This window comes from Moschus berezovskii, chromosome 12, assembly GCF_049115385.1.
Source record: "Moschus berezovskii isolate FMDL1 chromosome 12, NW_MosBer_1.0, whole genome shotgun sequence".
Classification (NCBI taxonomy): domain Eukaryota; kingdom Metazoa; phylum Chordata; class Mammalia; order Artiodactyla; family Moschidae; genus Moschus; species Moschus berezovskii.
In genome coordinates this window covers 82,220,125-82,237,172 of record NC_142471.1, presented here as the reverse complement: position 1 = coordinate 82,237,172, position 17,048 = coordinate 82,220,125, and the positions used below count along the sequence as shown (strand labels likewise).

The 17,048-nt window shown below is 45.8% G+C and overlaps 1 protein-coding gene across 2 annotated transcripts in view; it reads left to right on the top strand.

Annotated features, from left to right (window-relative positions):
- GFRA1 (GDNF family receptor alpha 1) overlaps positions 1-7,735 on the top strand; it is a 239,666-nt gene extending 231,931 nt beyond the window's left edge. For both annotated transcript variants that reach the window (XM_055424574.2, XM_055424573.2), the window contains one exon: positions 816-7,735. In XM_055424574.2, the coding sequence (XP_055280549.1) occupies positions 816-971 (156 nt within the window). In that variant the 3' untranslated portion in view covers positions 972-7,735. The remainder of the gene's footprint in view (positions 1-815) is intronic.
- The last annotated feature ends 9,313 nt before the right edge of the window (positions 7,736-17,048 follow it).

The window sequence follows — 17,048 nt, the reverse complement described above, 5'->3', positions numbered from 1 at the left end:
ATCTAAGTCTCCCTTGGTGTCCCTCTGCCCATGGAGCCAGGTGCAGATCCTGGTGTACAAAGCAAGCGCCAAGTGTGGGATCCTTATCTCAGAACTGGACCAGCATAGATACTGTTGTCCCGGTACCATGAGAACCTCTGTGATCAGTCACATAAGTTCAACAGACACAGAGAAGATACATAGCACCTCTTGCTGCTTACCAGATGTCCCCTAGACTGCTCCTTTGACTTTCACAGCGACCCAGAAGTAGCCAATGCGGGCCACGTTACCCTCCCCAATTTACAATTATAGCTCATCGTGGCAGGATGTGGTTTTCTGGGACTGAGCAGGTTCTAGGGATGGGGATGTAGGAATCCTTCCTGGGGAAGAACAGCTGTGCTGACTGAGAGTTCAGGAGCCTGGGTCCTGGCTGGGACTCTGACTGACAAACAGGGCAAGATCCTCCGTCTGTAAAGTCCAGGGTTGAACCAGCTTGTGGAGGGAAAGGCTACTGCCAGGCTCCAGTGCGATTTGTGACTCATCTCTGTGTGAGCCCGTAGTTGCTTGGGCAGGCTTCCTGAGGTGATTCTTCCTGCCCTCCTTCATGACGAGAGAGAGGGCGAGCATCCCTTCTCAGTCTACCCAAAGGGAGGATGGTTCCATGTTGCACAGCTGGTGGGTGACCTTAGGAGCAGGGGTAAAAATCTTGGGTTGGCTTTGGTAAACCACATAGCTAGCTGGGGGCGGGGATCGGAGAGAGAGAGAGTGCAGCTAAACTATGCCGTGATAGAACAGACGCATGCAGTGGGTGATAATGAAAACATTCTTTCTTACAGCGTGATTATGAAAAGGATGGTCTTGCTGGGGCTTCCAGCCACATAACCACAAAATCAATGGCTGCTCCTCCAAGCTGCGGTCTGAGCCCACTGCTGGCCCTGGTGGTAACTGCCCTGTCCACCCTATTGTCTTTATCTTTGGCCGAAGCATCGTAGCTGCATTTACAGAACCATACGGACATGTAAAAAGACAAAAACCAAGTTATCTGTTTCCTGTCCTCTTGTATATCCGAAATTCCAGTTTTAGGAGCTCAGTTGAGACACTGCTAAAACAGTTTCATCCAACTGGAACTTTTTCCTTTCTTTTTTTTTTTCCTGAGAAAGCTTCTTGTGATCCTTAAGGCTTTTATGGGATCCCCGGATACAGTGCTACATTCCACACTCAGAAGGCTTTGGGGCATGCTGGATTGTAAAAGGATGGTTTATTGTTGATGTGGCTGTAAAACAGACTGGAGCCTTGGGCTTTCAAGATCCTGATAAGGATGATGGTTTTTAATAGTTTCACCCTGCTCTTGACTAGCTAGAGAAGGAGTCAGGATTCCTAAATAATCTTCTCTATCTTATGGAATAGGTTTGCTTTCTGATGACATGACCATACCACAGCAGTGGTATGTGGAAGCCAAACTTTTTTTTGTCACAAAGCGAAGATTCTCATCATGACAATCTTGATGGACTTTGTGCAAACAGGCTTGTACCAGTGTTCTTTCTATATGTACTAGCGTTTTCCACGCTAATGTTTATGTACAGTAAACAGCTCTGCACTCTCTTATGAAAACAAAAAAACACCTGCCACATTCAATGTAGTGTCTGTCTCCTAGTCAAAATAGAGAATGAGAGTGGGTGTGAGACTTCATAGAACCTTGAGCATTGAGACAGTCTCCAAAGCCTTACTTGAGTGAGAATCCCTCACACTAACAAGAGTCAAATACAGCTGAAGCGTCATTCTAATAATCTTTACATGTATGAGGTTATATGTAGAAAAAATTTTACTACTAAATGATTTCAGCTATTGACTTTCTATATTTTGAAAGTAATGATATTGTCTTCATTTTTTTTTTTTTTTTACCGGTGGTTTAATACAAAATACATGGAGCTTGTTTTCCTCTTATTGGTAGCATTAGCTTTGATGTTGACTTCTCGAAGACAGGTCTTCAACAGCAGACTCTGAGGATCCTCATGCTTTAGCAGAAAGCTCTGCATCATGTACTGTGGACAGGCAGTAGGAAACAGAGCAGCCAACCGTAGTCTTTTATCATTTCTGGAAACACAAGCGTGCAAACCTGTGGGAAAACTGGTGGCCCCTCGTCAGTGTTCTACAAACTCTACAAATGGCACTGTTGCCAGTTGACACAAACCAGGACCTTGGTTTTCATGTTACCTGACAATGGCAGCTTTGACTGGGACAGGAGACAGGACCCGCTGCCCTGTCTTCTGAAGCAGATTCGTGCCCAGGATATACATCTCTTTTCCTAAGGATTGTCTTGACTTTCAACTGTGATGGCTTGGCCGCTCTGTGGATCGGTTTGGTCTGAAGTCATCAGGTATCTTCTTGCACTGTGTTCTGTGTCCTCCGTGATAGACTGTGACTGACTCTGTGAAAAATAAAAAAAGTTTGGAGGCTCAAGAGGGTCACGGTCACCATTAGGTCCATGGAGATAAGTTGGCCCAGAGTCACAGAACAGGGACTCTGGATATAAAGCATCTGACTTGTTAACTGCACATCTCTTCCATCATTCTCTTCCTTCAGTGAAGAGCCCCGAAAGTGCACTTCTGAAGTCTGTTGAAATGGTGAGATTTGAAATCTACAAGGATCGAGTGCTAGTAGCCATGTTTCTTTGCAGCTGAACAGAGGTGAGGAAATTCCACCCAATGGAGTGTCCAAAAAGTTGACTTTCTTCCAACATCAGTAAAGTGGATGGAGGAGGAAACCCACAGTGGCCATTTCATCCTGATTCCCTTTGCACACGGATGTTTGCCTTGTAAGAATTAATCCAATTACTAGGGTGGGAAATCTGTTAAACCCAAGATGAAGGCATAGTCTTTTAGTTCTGTTGGTGTTTGAAGTACATTTATATCCAAATGTTAATAAACATAAATGTATAATACTAAGTACCGAGTTTTTTCACTTCAAAATGTTTTCATGGGAAATTCATCAAACAAATTCGATTAGTGAAAGGTTTCATAAAGACTCGTACTTTGAATAAACACATTAAATGTGTTGAAATACTTGGAATTCCAGTCATCTGTGAAAACATATCTCTTCAGAGCATATTTTGTTTTAATTAAGGTATCTGTGTATCTACATTGGACTAATTGCATAGAGGTCAGATTCTATGTAATCTACTGTAGAAAGCTATTGATTACTTCTGTAATAAACAGCATCTCTAATTAGTTTCAGATGACCAAAGAGGAAATGGAAGTTACCAGAGCTAACAAGGGTAGCCTTCAGTGAAGAATGCGTGGATGTGTAACACATAAATTAAATTGTAAACAGCCTCATCTTTCACCAACATAGATCGCATTTTTCTTCAGAGATAGAAGCACATGAGAGTTACCAAATCGTCAGAAAGTAAATTACTGATAAAATAAACAGGGGGAAGGATGTTCCATGATGACTCACTAGAGAGATTCTTATAAACTCATGCCAGGACTTTCCTGGTGGTCCAGTGGTTAGGACTTTACATTTCCTTTGCATCGAGTGTGGGTTTCATCCCTGGTCAGGGAACTAAGATCCCACTTGCTTCTCAGTGCGGCCAAAACAAGAAAAATCATGCCAAGCAAGTGTTTATGCCATTTAGGGTGATCTCAGTTTAACATGGTGACCCAGAAACATGATCATTTGCCCCAGTACTGGAGCAGGCCAAACCGTTTATCTTCTCTGGCTTCCTCTGGCAGCACTAAAAGCAAAACATGATTCACTACTTCCTGTCCTTCATTGCCCTGCATTGAAGGTGCCACCAAAGTCCAAGGACTGTTTGCTGAGGTTTGGGCTTGTTGCAGAAAGCATCTCGTATTTGATTTTGGCAAAACATAAAATAGTAACTTAAATGCATGGAGACCAATGGCCCCCAAATCAAGTCTAGCCATGCCCCACTCCTTTCAGAGAGGAAAAATAAAAAAGCAAGATTCCGAAACTGATTAGAAGCACATACAGTCTGCTTGGGAATGTTGAGTATCTTTGACCAAGAGGTGTTGGAGTAAGTGTTGGAGCTGTTGGAGCATTTAAAGTAGAGCACATGAAGGAGAAAGGGCACAATAAAGAGAGGAAATTCAGAATGCCACCCGAGTATTTATTTTTCCATATTTGATTTTCCCCAAGGCTCTAGCAGAAGAAGCTTAAGTTGAGAATGACATAGATTATTTTTCATTAAGTATAGCAAACAGTATCCAAAGTGTGATAGGAGTGTTGTTTCTATTTAGAAAAAAAAATTTTTTTTTTTTTAATAATTCTTAATCCTGTAGTAAGAAATGTTTTAGAAGCTTTGTCTTCAAGCTCATCAAATATAGTCCGCGGCTCCCCCAGAGCTGCCATGGCCTTTGATCTGGTCTATGCTAAGATTGTTCCTATCCAGCACATGTTCCAAGGATGGGTTGTCTCCAGCTGTATCGCCATCCCCCACCTGCCCCTTTGTAGTCTAAATCAGACACTCCCAAACACTCCATCTGCTGAGCTAGGGAAGTGGGGGAGCGGAAGCGTTTCTGAATCAGTGTTAAGTGCTTGAGAAAAGAGATGTAAGAGCAGTGGGAGTTTATATAATTAGCAAATTCTTTTCTTAGAATCCAGCTAACATGTATTTCTGTTGTTATTATTTACAAAATAGTGGCCTCCAAGGAGCTGTCTTTTGGAAAATAAGTTTTCATTCATGTAGTCAGGCATGCACGGCTTATTTAAGTCAATAAACTGCGGGACCAGAAAATGCATTAAATGAATGCACAGTTTCTCATTCTCTTTCAAACTGTTCTTGATCTCTTGGGTTCATACACCCCTGATCCTTGTTGCTCCTGCTCTTTGATTAAACAAATGAAACCATGTCAGACCCAACATTTCAAGAAAACCCCAAAGCAATGACAACACACAAGAGTGAATTATCAACAGCCTGAACATGATGTTGGCCGAAGGGCCTGTCTGCCCTGAGCTTGGAGAGTTTGAAGAGATGGAGCAAAGATCAAGGTGCCACAAGAGACCACGTGCTATGGCTGAATGGTGTATCCCGTCTGACCCAAATAGGAAACTTGTCCCAACCAAACAGCCAGAGTTCCCTGAATTAGATACCAGTGCCTTTGCAGAAAGCAAGCCAGAACTAATATCTCGAGGACAGAGGAAGAAATTCCTTTTTAGAAATTCTGAAACAATAAAACAGCTGGGAATTTCATTAGACACCCTTACAAGCTATGTTTCTCTCTCCTCCCTAAGATAAACATCTCGTGTGTTTATCTGATACTTCTTGACTTTGACACAGCTTTTATTCTCAAGTGACCATTTGTTTGAAGTCTGTTGTCTAGGATTTTCAAGACGACTATATCTCTGAACTTCATTCTCATTGCAGAGGCCTTAAATCTGTGGATTTGGCCACTGCCTCCATCCTGGGATGTATTCAGTGAGACACCTCATTGCCCAGGGGTCATTAACTTAAGATACCAGCTGATTCTCTTTTCTTGCATACTGATTATTGATAACCCTAGTCCCCGCCCTTGTTAACTTATTGCCCAAGTAATTAATAGAGTCCCTTCCTATCAGTTCTTCATTGTAATCATTCTAAATTTAGTCCTACCTAAATTAATTTCGGTTCAGTCAGATGCTGGTTCGACATGTAACCCTGGCTTTTTGAATCGGAGAAGTCTCTCTGAGGAGCCAGGCGATTTGAAGATGATGCTGATCCCGGAGTAGAAAGTTCATCCATCCAGCCCTCTCCCGAGCTCCCTCTTCTGAACTCTGGGATTGTCTTGTCTGCTGCATCCCTTTGTTGCTCCCAGAGCTCTTTGTCGAGCTTCTCCTCCCTCCCAGAGATAGCCTGGGTTGTTCAGCAGGCTGCACCACCTGCACTTCTGATTGCTCTGAGACCCAGCCCGGAGGGGTGGGGAAGGCACGCAAGCCCTGTTTCAATAAACTGCCAGCAGAGAACGGCAGCCTGCTCACAGCCATGGCGCTCCCAGCCCCCTGAGGGCTCCAGGCTCATTTGACCAGCACAGCTGCGACTTCGGCGATCTGCTGGCAGGTTTCAGCATCTTGTCCCACTGCCATGGGGAGTTTATTTTCGCTCAAGGGCAGCTGCCAAACCCAGCACCAGCATCAATAGATGGTTTTCTCTGATTTTCTCTTCATCCCAGGACCAGCTTTCTTACCCATCCCTGTTTTTCGTTTTGCAGAAAATGCCAAGGGATTGGCCGGAGACCATCACCTCCTTCTTTCTAACATTATTTTCTGCTCACCTTAGCAGCTTCCCTAGCAGAAACTATGACCCATAGTAGGAAGTTAAACACTGCTGGGTAAATGAAAAACTTCAGGACGTCAAAGGGTTGCCTCTGTAATACAGTAGTCAGGACTGGCCCATTTAACATCCTCTTGCAGCCATGAAGATGCTGCAAGGTATCCTCCTGAAGCTGTTGAGGGTGACCTGGGAGAAAGGGTGAAAAAAAGCATTAGAGTCAAAGTGACTTTCAATTTGTCTGCTGCATTTTCTGCCGAGAGATGAAAAACCTAGCATTTGTCCCCAGGAAGAGCTAAGCGTGATGGGCCAGTGTCACCAGAAAGGAAGGACAGGACTCCACATGGGGTGGACTTCGTGGGAAGTTAGCCAGGGAGTCTGCTGATGTTTTAACCTTGCCTCAAGTGCAGGATGCTGGCAAGGAAGATGGACCATTCTGCCAGTCTTGACCAACCCCAGGGATGCAGCCTCTGCCAGCATCCTGAGAAGTGAACTTGGGTGCTGAACAATTCAGCATGTGTGTGGAACATCTACTGTGCTTGAATGAACTATCATTTGGAGCCGAAGCTGAGTAAATTGAGAATACAAGGCCCTCTGACAGCCGCTTAAGGGAACAACCATCATTTCCAGATTGACATAATCTTTCACTCTTGATATCTCTTGGAGAATCTAAATTGTCTTTGTAGATAGTCCATAAAGCTGTTTTTCAGACTCAGTCTGTAAGTCCAAGTCCACCCATCATGAAGAAGGCAGATATATCTACCTTCAGCCTGTACCCAAAAGGCCACATGGAAAATCCAATGGAGTCACCCCTCTGAGCCTCCAGGGGCTGTGAGCATGGGAGCACGGCCAGGTCCACAGGCCAGTGGAAGTCCCAGCTGCCAGGCATCAACCATGGTGCTGGTGGGAATGGGAGACCCCAGAGCTGTCTGCCAAACAGATCTTAGAACTAGCGAAGAGTAGAAGAGAAATCAGAACACCCAGTGGATGCCCTGGGTGTAAGGCTGTTAGAAGTCAGTAAAAGCCTGCCACCTGTCACCGTGCTGGCAAGATGTCTGCATGGGTCCAGGTGAAGGCACTCTGGGCTCTCTGGGCCCAGCGGCACTTAAAGCTCCATCTGTAAAGCTCCCATTCTCTTTCTGTGTCAAGTGCTGCAGGGCTGAATGATCCAGCTTTATCTTCCTGGTGTGCAAAGCGTGCTTGGTCTGGAATTTGGTTTTGTGTTTTTTAGCCTTAGCTGAAGGCATTTCTGAAATGAGGGGGGAGAAAAAGAGAATGGAAACGATCGAACCAAATCACAGATTGCCTGACTGATTTGGCTGTGGTCTTCTGGTAATCAGACATTCCTGATGTGTTTTTCTGGATTCAGAAAGAGCTGATTGTCCTCAGAGGGTTGAAGCAGTGGTTTCAGAAACCTGAAATCCAGGGCCTTAGAATTCTCCTAATTATCTGTCTTTTCTCTTTTTCTCCCTTCTCTCCCCCGAGGGAGGTGGGCAAACACTTTTTAAACTGGAGTTTGCTTTAAAGAGTTTTCTCATCCTCTGTGCATTTCCCCTTGATATTGAAATTATTTTCTCTTGTTTAATCCAGCTCCTGCTGAGAAGCCCTGTGAGCTGTAGGAAGTGGGGCTGTTTTGCTGGGTCTTTTGGATGGTGTTGCATTTTTACTCTTAACCGGAGGGTACATCTCCGTTATGTTAGTTCTATTTCACGCAAGTTAACGATACAGGTGGAAGAGAAGAAGGATTCTGGGTTTTAGGATCATTTTAGAATTGTGTCCTGGGAGAGGGGTTCAGATACCCAGCCTCATCAGAGCTGGGGTGAGGGGTGGAGTGAGCCCTGCGGAAGCCCCCAGTTAGAAGAGGTTATGGATGAGCAGCTTTCCTCTGGTCTCCTTTTCACAGTGTGTGTTTCCTGAGTTTTTCACATGTAGAAGATAACGTGTTTATTTCATCATCTCGTGTATCTGCTTCCTGAGGAACCTGGATGTTCTCCTGGGGTCCTTCCCTCGCAGCTGTTTCGCACCTTACTTTATCACCACCACCCACGCAAGACCATCTCCATGCAGAAGTACACCTTTTGTTCTTTGGACTTTTGGAAGTAGCTTTGTGATGTTTGAATTTTCTGTTAGCATATTGCTCAAGCATTACAGAATGTATGTACGGAGTCCCTTCAACCATCTCCCCTGCCCCAGAATATCCTAATAAACATTGTTTCGTTTTTTGTTTGTTTTTAAAGTGGTTATCGTGGTGCCTTTTTCTTTTCTTGTAATGCATTGGAAAGTGATACTGAAATCTCCCAACACTAGAAGTCCACAGTGTCATGATGTCAAGGGGTTTCTGGTCCTATGCATTGTAAGATGTTTAGCAGCATCCCTGGTCTCTCTCCACAGATGCCAGAGGCAGCCTCTCACCTCCGCCAAAGACACTGCAAGTCCCTGGGAGGGGGCAGGAGCAAATCTCCAGCATCACCACTTGTTGAAGCCACAGTTTTAGACCCAACCTAGTAGCTCCTTTGTGCTATACCTTGAGGAACCTGGTTCTAGTGTGAGGCCACGTCTGATATTTATCTCGTGTCTTCAGCGTACAGTTTTATGTTAAGAGGATAAGGTTGGTGGGTTCTCTGGTTACTATCATACATGTATTAAATTATTTGTATTCAGTTACAAATTATAAATATTTTGATAAAAACTAAAGACAGAATTTCAGCAAACTCCAGGAGATGGTGCAGGACAGAAGAGCCTGCAGTGCTGTAGTCGCAAAGAGTTGCAAATGACTTAGCGCTCAACAGCTGAGACAGAGTAGACCATTTTCAGCATGTGGGATCGTAGTTCCCTGACCAGGGATCAAATCCACACCCCCTCCAGTGGAGCACAGAGTCAACCACAGGCCCACCAGGGAAGTTCCCCAGGGCCATTTTCTCATTTCCAGCTTCTAACTCAGTGCTGGGGCAAGGAGGAATCACTTTATACCACATAAGGCTGGATTTTTATCATGATCACGGTTGCTCAAAATATGACTTCCTCACTTCCCTGAAAGTTATCATTTCTGGTACCAAATCACCACCTGGCTTTTTTAAGGTAAATTATTAAAACACAAATCACAGCAATTAATATCACCATTGTTATTTGCTTCGGTCTAAAAGCTGCAGCCCACTCAACACCAAGAAGACCTTGCTGTTTGTTCAGACAGAAAAGGCTGCATTTTGCTTGAGATTCTGTAGAATGTATTTTTATTCTTTGTGAATTTTCATTCAATTGCGTTTTCCTACTCCCTTTCTCTGATGCTGGGAAGGATTGAGGGCGGGAGAAGAAGGGGACGACAGAGAATGAGATGGCTGGATGGCATCACCAACTCGATGGACATGAGTTTGAATGAACTCCGGGAGTTGGTGATGGACAGGGAGGCCTGGCGTGCTGTGATTCATGGGATCACAAAGAGTGGGACATGACTGAGCGACTGAACTGAACTGAACCCTTTCTGAGCTGCTTTGAAATGATCAAGTTGAGGGTGATTTCTGCCAGACTCAATAGTTTGGATTCAAAGTCTGTGAGCTTTTGGAGCTGAGCCTGGTATTTTAAAGATACAAGAAAACCCTAGACCCCAACATCTCATCAGGCTTGGGGCAGCCTGATCAAAACTCCAAGCTCAGTCCGAGACCAGCAGCAGCAGGCTGGCCCCCCAGGAAGGACAGAACTCTGCCATCCCCTGACTCACCAAACAGAAGGGGAGGGAGACCTCAAGCTTCCTCCAGCAGTTCTTAGTATTCTAATCATCTCCTGAATACAACCAAATCCCCAGCATACAGGTGATAGAAATTTTAGGAGCTGGAACAAGCAATGACTAATAAAACCCTGAGAGAAATGCCAAGAAAGTGAATAAAAGCGGTGACAGAAGCAAGATACAAGACTGCCTGTGTTTGGTGAAATAAATAAAGCATGAACGAAAACAATGATGTGAAAGATACGAGAGGGGTATCCATAAAAGTCACATAAACTGGCGGTGCTGCTGCCCTGATGGGTTTTATCCTCGAGAAGGTTTCTCCCTTCCCAGCTAGTAGACAAAGACTTCACCATGTTTCAGAGATAAAGTGAGCGCCTGGCCTGAGAAAACCTTGGGTGGGTACATAAAACGGGGCAATCTTTTTCTAGAAAACCGTTTGCCGATACATATCATAATTTAAAATCCACATCCTCTTTGAGCCAACAATTCCACTGCAGGGAGTTTACCCTGCATTCTTACGGAGTGCCAAGATACATGCAAAAGGATTTTCATGGCAGAATAATTTGCAATAGCAAAACACTTGAAACAATTTGATGTCTATCAACAGTGATCTGGTAAAAGAACTCATGGTGCATTTGGATAAGGGGATATTAGGGCACCTGATGCAAAGAGCCAACTCATTGCAAAAGACTCTGATGCTGGGAAAGACTGAGGGCAGGAGGAGAAGGGGACGACAGAGGATGAGATGGATGGTATCACCGACTCGATGGGCACGAGTTTGAACAAACTCCGGGAGATAGTGAGGGACAGGGAAGCCTGGTGTGCTGCTGCTGTTCATGGGCTCACAAAGAGTTGGACATGACTGAGTGAACGACAATGCAACTATTTTAAAAATTAGATGTACATCCACTGAAAAGGAAGGTGGTCTATGGTATATGTTAAATAAAAAGCAAAGGTACAGAACAATGAAAATACAGTCCTATTTGTATACATTTAAAAACCTAGATGACAGATATAGACATGATATGTAGATAAGACATGATGGAAGATGGAAATGGCTGGATAGATACATAGATGATGGATGGATGGATAGACATTACCCAGATTCAGCATTTTTACCATGTCTATTATTTTTACCCATAGTGTTAAAGAAGAAAAGAATAAAGTAAACTGAGATGTGCAGTGGCTGGAAACCAGCTCAGGGTTTGGCCCCCGCCCTTCGGAAGAAAGAGGCATGTGCAGCCTTGCCTCAGCCCTCACTCAGGACTGGAGTGTTTCTACTGTGTCCAGCAAAGCCCTCCCGAACCCAGGAGGCAGTGAGCATCTGCCCCGCAGAACCTCTTTAAAGATGAATTGCCACAGTCTGGGGAAGAAGCACCTCAGAGGTGCTGTGTACACTGTGTGCGTAGGAGGGTTTTTAAAATAATTCCTCAGTCTGGTTTTGGTGACATGAGATGAAGTCCTCTCTGTGCAGGGTCCATCCAGCCAAGGGGAGGCTGAGTCGGCTCTTCTGGTGACAAGAGTGTCAAGGGTTTGCCCACCCTGCACTGTGGATTGTGCCTCAGAATGCTCAAGACAATAATGGCCTGGTAATAACAGCTGGTGGGACAGGATGCTCACCACGTGCCCCCCAGACCAGGATGGATGGGCTCTGTGCATTCAGAGCCTCACAGTAACTCCTGGATAGAATTCATCTCATGTTGCTTCAGAAGTCACTGAGGCTCAGAGAGGGTGACTGATGCAAAGTCACACAGCCGAGGGAAAGCTGGACGGGAATTCAGATTTTTGAGGGCTGTGCACATTCAAACTCTTCTCTGCCCTCCAGCCTGTTGGGGAAAACTCTCCTGACTTCAGAGTAGGAAGGCTCACAGACCCACCCTCATTCCCACTTCATTTACCTCCACCTACACTGGAGGCCATTTTATGAGAGCAGCCCAAGCTGACATACTGCAGCATGCATTCGTCTTCAAAAGATAATTACATTACCTCCCTCGCCTTAAGGAAAAGAACAGCAGATTAAAAAAGAAATGTGACAAGCCATCCGAGCGCCAGGACCGCTCCCCCAAGAGTCCCACTTCCATCTCACTGTAGACATAAAACCAATTAAAGTCGCTGCAACATATACAGTTAACACCAAGTGACAAAAGCCTGCCTAACTGCTTTCAAGATCTCATTTACCCACAGACTGTGCCCAGAAAAACATGACTGGCCTGTTACTGTGAAATTTTGGATGTACTTGACCCAGTACCAACTTCGAGGGGCGCCCAGTCACCATCCTCAGAACACCCCCCCCCCCAACTCCCCCAGCTGTCACTGTCAGGGTGGCTGGCTCAGGAAAACCGCTTCATCCCTCATTCCCTAAATTTGACCTCTCCCGCTTCTGCCCCAAGACGGGAAGATGTGCGGGGAGAGAGAGCCTGTGGCTTTAGCAGCCACTTTTATCCTATCTCAGGCCTAGGGTATCTACTTTCGAAATGGACAGACCAAGAGTGGTGATGGAAAGTGGGTCTTATTCCTTGACTTGCCAGGATTCCATTCCTGCTCCAGGACAGGGTCTTCAGAAAATGTGACCCAAATTGAGAAGAAAATGGACAACAGGCAGAAAGAAAAAGTGATTTCTGCAATGCATGAGCCTCATCTAGGTTTGCTTCCCTTGCAGTCAATTGAGATTGAATCCCCAAGCCCCTCCCACTAACCATGGGAACCAGTATCGGAATAGGGAAGAAGTGACTGCGCTCTGATGTGAAGCTCCTTGGTTTTCACTCTTCCAGAATATTTCTGTCCCTGAGGGACCCTTAGGGTATTCAGATAATATCTCCTTTACCTGCAAGTGCTTTACAGTTTGCCAAGGTCCTTTACACGCATTCTCCTTCCGTTCTCCCACTGCCAGGTGGGGAGTTACTGAGCACCTCCACTTTATAGATGTGAAAATAGAAGCCCAGAGAGGTCTTTATCCTGCAAGTGGTAGAGAGGCCCCCTGCCCCACCTCCAGTTCTCATTCAGCCCCGCCTCGGACAACATGACCTTCTCCTTAGCTTCCCTTCTCCTTTGCTGGCATCTTCCCACTCACTGGGGAATTGCAAACTGTTTTGACTATCAGCTTTTGCCAAACACATCTAGAGTTTTTTTTAATTCCACTGAGTTTATCAAGGCAATTTTTAGAAGCTTTAAGTGTTCTTCTGTAATCTGCGCTGTGTACTTAGTCACTCAGTCATGTCCAATTCTATGCAACCCCATGGACTCCAGGCTCTTCTGTCCATGGAATTCCCCAGGCTATAATACTAGAGTGGGTTGCCATGCCCTCCTCCAGGGGATCTTCCCAATCCAGGGATTGAACCCAGGTCTTCCGCATAGCAGACGGATTCTTTACTGTCTGAACCACAAGGAAAGCCTAAGAACACTGGAGTGGGTGGCCTATCCTTTCTCCATGGGATCTACCCAACACAGGAATTGAATCAGAATCTCTTGCATTGCAGGCAGGTTCTTTACCAGCTGAGCTACCAGGGAAGCCCTCTTCTGTAATCCAGAACCTTCGCGCCCATCTGCTAGGCGATCTGTGCTCTTCTCTTACTCTGAAGCCTGGGCCATGCTGGACCAACAGATGAAGCAGAGGCAGGGGAGGGTGGCCTCTGTTCCGGGGATGGTGGTTGCATCACCATCAAGGTTGGTGTCTCAAGGTTGCACGCCAAGAGCAAGGTGTGGGGGCAGGGTGACGAGGGCAGTGCCAGTGCTGCCCACTGGAGGACCCCATTCCCTCTAGGGGCTGATGAGCTGGCCTTGCCTCGCCTGGCAGGGAGCCCCCATGTCCAGCATGGCCGCATCCTCAGAACTCAGCGCTTGCACAAAACCACAAAGCCCAGGCACGAGCTGGAAACTCCAGATCTGTCTCTGGCCCCCACTCCCAGCCCCTCCCGTATCGAGCCCATTTCTAGTCTGGTCCCTGCTTGCTCCTTACCTTTTCCTATCTTCTGTAGAAGACCTGTGTTTCCTTGTGCCCTTATTTACTGAGCACTTATACTGACCCTCTTTTTGGATCTTTCCAGCAGCCCTGAAATGAGAGCTGCTGTCCCAGTTTTGCCAATGAAGAAATTGCCTCAGGGGTTAGGTAACTTGGCCAGGAGACCCTAGCATTCAAACCCCAGCAGCTCAACTTGAGGGTCTGCCTGATACCAACTGGGTGTTTATCCTGCAACTGCTTGGCTCCTGAAGCGGCTTCCTGCAAAATCACCTCATTTGTCAAAGCCACAGAGGGATTAGGTCTTTAAGGAAACCTGAGGTTTTAAATTGGTAATCCTCTTGTGATGTGAAAAAACCAATGTATGTGTGTGGATTTTTTTTTCTTAATTTGGGATTTACTGACAGTGAAACAGAACTGTCCTTTAGGCAATGAACAAGCCTGTCATACAGAGTGAAGTCAGAAAGAGAAAACCAAATTTATGTTAACGCATGTACGTGGAATCTAGAAAAATGGTACAGATGAATCATTTGCAGGGCAGGACTAGAACTGCAGATGTAGGGAATGGATGTATAGACATGGTGGGGGTTGGGCTGAATTGGTAGATTGTGACTGACATATAAACATCTATACCGTGTGTAAGACAGATAGCTAGTAGGAGCCCACTGTCCAGCATAGGAAGTTCAGTTAGGGGCTCTGTGATGGCCCAGAGGGGTGGAACGTGGGCTGGGGGGAAGGTCCAGGAGGGGATACATGTATACATATAGCTGATTCACTTCGTTGTACAGCAGAAACTAACACAACGTTGTAAAGCAACTATGCCCCATTTTATTTGAAAAGGCAATGAATGAAATGGTGGCATTTTCAATTCTGACTCCAAACTCTGCCTGTGTATCTACACAAGCAACTCCCCTGTCCACAAAGGCTTGGCCTCTGTTCCTCTGTTCTTTCTTGCTGCCCTGCCCTCTCTGGCAATTTCATTCTTTGCCCCGGCTTGGCTTCAGTTGTCACCTGGAGTGAGGACCCAGGACAGCTTTCCCTATACCCTCCCCACCCCCGCAGTTTCCAGTATTTCCCGCTTCCCTGGGAAGAATGAACCCTCCTCGAACGAGCCTGCTCACAGGGGAGGATCTCCTCCCTCCAACTCTCACAACCCACTGGCTTTTTTGACTTCTGTCAGCCCTACTCCAGGCATCCTTCCCCCAGGGGATGGTTTGGAGGATCTTTTTTGTGTCTGCACAGTCGTGTCCGACTCTTTGCAGCCCTATGGACTGTATGCACCAGGCTCCTCTGTCCAGGAGATTCTCTAGGCAAGAATACTGGAGTGGGTTGCCATTTCCTCCTCCAAGGGATCTTACTGACCCAAGGGTTGAACCCAAGTCTCTTACATCTCCTACAGGCAGGTTCTTTACCACTAGTGCCATCTGGGAGGCTCAGGTTGGAGGATAGGAGAAGACAAACTTTTCTTCCCATTGGCCCTTACATAGGCAAGGGAAGAGCACTTATGATGGTAAACAAATAAAATGTGAGCTGGCCAGTTCTCTGATCTCCTCATCTGAGAAATAAGGATGATAATGCCAGGGAGATGCTGAGGATTATGTGAGCTTATTCAGGCAAGGTATTTACAATATGGGCACGCAGTGAAGCACTAAATACATGGGAAGTGCTTATTGAGTTTGTGTGATCAGTCACTTCAGTCATCTCCAACTCTTGGGATTCTCCAGGCAAGATTTCTGGAGTGGGTTGCCATGCCCTCCTCCAGGACATCTTCCTGATCAAACTCGCATCTCTTATGTCTCCTACATCGGCTGGTGAGTTCTTTACCACTAGCACTACCTGGGAAGCCCGTCCTCAGATGTAAAGTCTAAACATTAAGAAGGCACCAGAAGTGGGGAAGGAGTGCTCCAGGCAGGTGAACGGCGGTGTCAAGACCAAGAGGTGGGAATGAATGTGGTTAGTCCAGGGGGGCTGGAGGCTGGCATGGAGGGACCAAGGAGAGAGATGGGGAAGCTGGAGAGGGGTAAGAACCCTGTGCACTGGGAGAGGGCACAGCGCTGTAGGCAGGAGATCTCCCCATATTCATGAGGCCAGCAAAGGCCAGAGAGAACAGTCAGGGCCAGTACAGGGTCCATGCAAAGGAGGGTGGGGCAGGTTCTGAGGGCAAGAGGAGTGGACGAAATTAGGAGATAAAAGTCCCTTACTACCATATGTTAGGGGCTTTCCAGGTGGCACTAATGGTAAAGAACCTGCCTGCCAATGCTGGAGACATAAGAGACACAGGTTCGATCCCTGGGTCGGGAAGATACCCTGGAGGAGGGCATGGCAGCCCACTCTAGTATTCTTGTTTAGAGAATCCCATGGACAGAGGAGCCTGGTGGTCTAAAGTCCACGGGGTCCCAAAGAGTCAGACACGACTGAAGTGACTTAGCATGCATGCACCATATGTTGGATTCTGCCAAGACAGGCTCCTACCCCAGTGGCGTGTCTGCACAGTTACCCAGCCAGTTGATGGTGTTGCTCCAGGACCTGACGGAAAAGAGCCTCCTCTGCTTCTACTCACATTTTCTCACTTCATTGTCATTATACAGGAGCTCATTGATGTTCCCTCAATTTGTTATGAAGAGTTAAAAGGGTTTCAAATCTAGTCAAACTCAAAACTAGTTTATTTGCCTTTTATGATGATCGAAATGATGCAAACTGTAAAAAACCTTATGTTCAACACTCAGCGATATTAATTTCACTTGACTTTATGACTTAAGGTCAAATATGTTAATCAAAGCCGCCATCATTAGCACAGTTTCCTTTTCTATTAAGCAATTATGATCACTTACTATTAATGAGTCGTGAAGTTTTAATAAATTTTTGCTGGTGTGAAATTGCAAAACAGTAATTATGACACATACGGTATGGATGGCTTGTTCCACGACGTAAATTTGGTCTAATGTTGGTAAAAATGCAAAAGAACATTAGGTAATTAATTAGTTGCCTCTATGGAACCAAAATAAGCTTTCACCGTGAAGGTAAATGAATGAAAAAATGGAAAGCCTTTTGCTGTTAATTGTGAACTGTTGAACAGTGAGACCTAACCATTCAAAAAGACCCAGTCCACCCCCCAACCCCCGCCCAGATAA